Raw genomic sequence first — 1,151 nt, forward strand, 5'->3', positions numbered from 1 at the left:
AGGATAAGCACCATAACCATCAGCAGATTTGGCGCAGAAATAGGAGCCGGAATCGCCGTCCCTGAGGTCACTCATGGTCAGCGTCACCGAGCTCTGCCCGTTGTCCCTGGCCATGGTCACTCGGCCCTTGAACGATGGTGCGTAGTACTTGCTGAAACCGCTGGGGCTGCTGATCCCCGCGAGCCACTCCAATCCCTGCCCGGGGCTCTGTCGGGCCCAGGCCATGTCAAATTTCCCGAAATCGAATCCGGAGCCGCGGCAGACGAAGGTCAGTGACCCCCCCGTGGCCGGAGGTCACCGCCGGACCCCAACAGGGTCACCCAGACGGTCACTGACCCTCGTCTGCCGCGGCTCCGGCTTCGATTTTGGGAAATTCGCGCTGGGCTGGGTCCGGCAGAGCCCCGGGCAGGGATTGGATTACGTGGCACAGATCGACAGCAGTGGCAGCACCTTCTATGGACCATCGGTCAAGGGCCGAGTGACCATCGCCAGGGACAACGGGCAGAGCTCGGTGACGCTGACCATGAGTGACCTCAGGGACGGCGATTCCGGCTCCTATTTCTGCGCCAAATCTTACAGTACTGGTGGTGCTGTTTCTGCTGCTATTGGCCCCGCCCCCACCGTTGTCCCAAATCTCAGCCCCTCCCCCAGTCCCCTGTCCCCATTCCTGACCCTCTGTCCCAACCCCGCCCCAGCTCAGCAAAGTGCCCAAAATGGCCAAAGCCGGGTTTATCTACCCAAAATGGCACCGCTCTGCGTGTGCTCGTATTGACTACTGGGGAAGAGGAGTCATCGTCACGGTGTCCAGCGGTGATTCCTGACCCCAAAATCGCCGATTTTCACCCCAAAATTTCCTCCTTTTCAACCCCAGTAGAATTGATCATGGATGGTCCAGAAATGCGGGAAAGTGCGGGGATTTGGCGGGAAAATGTGTGGATTTGGCGGGAAAGTCCAGGCCCAGCCCAGGGCTCTGCCGGACCCCGCCCAGGCCGAGATTTGGGGCAGTTTGGGGGAGTTTGGGGGAAATCGTTGGGATTTGAGGAACGCGGGGGAGCGCAGGGGACAAATCGGTCCCGGTTTGGGGACGAAAGTTGGGAATTGGGGCTGAACCGGGGCGAGGGCGGGAAAAAGGGTCAGGAATGGGGTCAGGG

At 60.5% G+C, this 1,151-nt stretch overlaps 1 gene segment (V, D, J or C); it reads left to right on the top strand.

Annotated features, from left to right (window-relative positions):
- Positions 1-223: 223 nt before the first annotated feature.
- LOC130587224 (Ig heavy chain V region X44-like) lies at positions 224-772 on the top strand. The segment is given in 1 exon segment: positions 224-772. A coding segment is annotated over 1 exon segment (549 nt).
- The last annotated feature ends 379 nt before the right edge of the window (positions 773-1,151 follow it).

Source organism: Malurus melanocephalus, unplaced genomic scaffold (assembly GCF_030028575.1).
Source record: "Malurus melanocephalus ecotype Western Australia unplaced genomic scaffold, MMel_1.1 scaffold_1654, whole genome shotgun sequence".
In the NCBI taxonomy this organism is placed as follows: domain Eukaryota; kingdom Metazoa; phylum Chordata; class Aves; order Passeriformes; family Maluridae; genus Malurus; species Malurus melanocephalus.